Source organism: Halyomorpha halys, unplaced genomic scaffold, assembly GCF_000696795.3.
Source record: "Halyomorpha halys isolate HHAL.00 unplaced genomic scaffold, Hhal_1.1 Scaffold76.1, whole genome shotgun sequence".
NCBI lineage: Eukaryota > Metazoa > Arthropoda > Insecta > Hemiptera > Pentatomidae > Halyomorpha > Halyomorpha halys.
The window spans coordinates 1,353,584-1,354,571 of record NW_027110545.1 but is presented as its reverse complement, the minus strand read 5'-3'; the positions used below and the strand labels follow the sequence as shown (position 1 = coordinate 1,354,571).

The 988-nt window shown below is 36.7% G+C and overlaps 1 protein-coding gene across 1 annotated transcript in view; it reads left to right on the top strand.

Moving 5' to 3' along the window:
- The first annotated feature begins 458 nt into the window (after window positions 1–458).
- The window catches only part of LOC106692899 (purine nucleoside phosphorylase), a 32,229-nt gene continuing 31,699 nt past the window's right edge, over window positions 459–988 (top strand). The window contains exon 1 of the mRNA XM_067048740.1: window positions 459–616. Within this exon, the coding sequence (XP_066904841.1) occupies window positions 474–616 (143 nt within the window). The 5' untranslated portion in view covers window positions 459–473. The remainder of the gene's footprint in view (window positions 617–988) is intronic.

Sequence of the window (988 nt, the reverse complement as noted above, 5' to 3'; positions counted from 1 at the left end):
TTAGAATATAGGTATTCATGAACTGGTTTTGAAATTTGGATGTATTTGGCTCACCACACCAAAGTTTCATATAGTAAAATTTGATCAGATTAAAAAAAATGACGCTTATAATAATCATAAACTTTCATCTAATTTTGGAGCAAATCAGCCGAGTCGTATTTGAAATGTAGGTTTGTCGAGAAAAATACGTTTAAGTAGTGGACGAAATCTCATAAAAGCAAGATGGAGCAAGTAGGTACAAACCAAAAAACTCCCCTTCATTAGTTGGATTTTCTGATAGTCCCCGAACACAAATCTGACTACAGACCGAAACGTTCGGTTGAAAATTTGTGAATATGGGGGAAATTTTTTTTCCCTGCATGAACAAAAACTTCTCTACCTTCAGCAGTACCTTGCCACCGCTCCTGGTGGTGGGGAGGCCATACAAAAAGTAGATGGTGTGAAAGGGATTGAGAGCAAGCAGTATCCTCGAGATGTCCACCCAGACCGTCCTCAGGTACAGCTCTTCGGGAGAGGTGTTATCTCTTCATCAAAACGGTCTCTCCGAGAAGGTGGGTCCCCTAGCCTTCAACAATATCGGAAACTTCTCCGACTTCACCAAGCCTCAGAAGAACAAGTAAGTTTGAAATTGATAAATCCAACTTGTACCAGAAGTTTTATTTCACTTACCACATATAAATAATGAAGTAAATATATATCATTAATTTGTTCAAGACAGGTAGTTTTATTTATTATTAATAGCAAACGTTATTCAAAAAGGCTCAAGACATCTTTATTAGTCTTATAACACGTCCAACGTTTTGGTCAACCCAGCCATCATCAAGGACAATCCATTAAAATAACAGGTTTAGTTATAACTTATTATGAACAGATCAAAATATTAATTATACTTGAAGAAGTTTGTCGGGGGGTGCGGTCAGCAAAGAACAACATAAATAAACAAAACCATATTTATTTATTTTATGCCGACGTTTCGACCTGAGTTTCA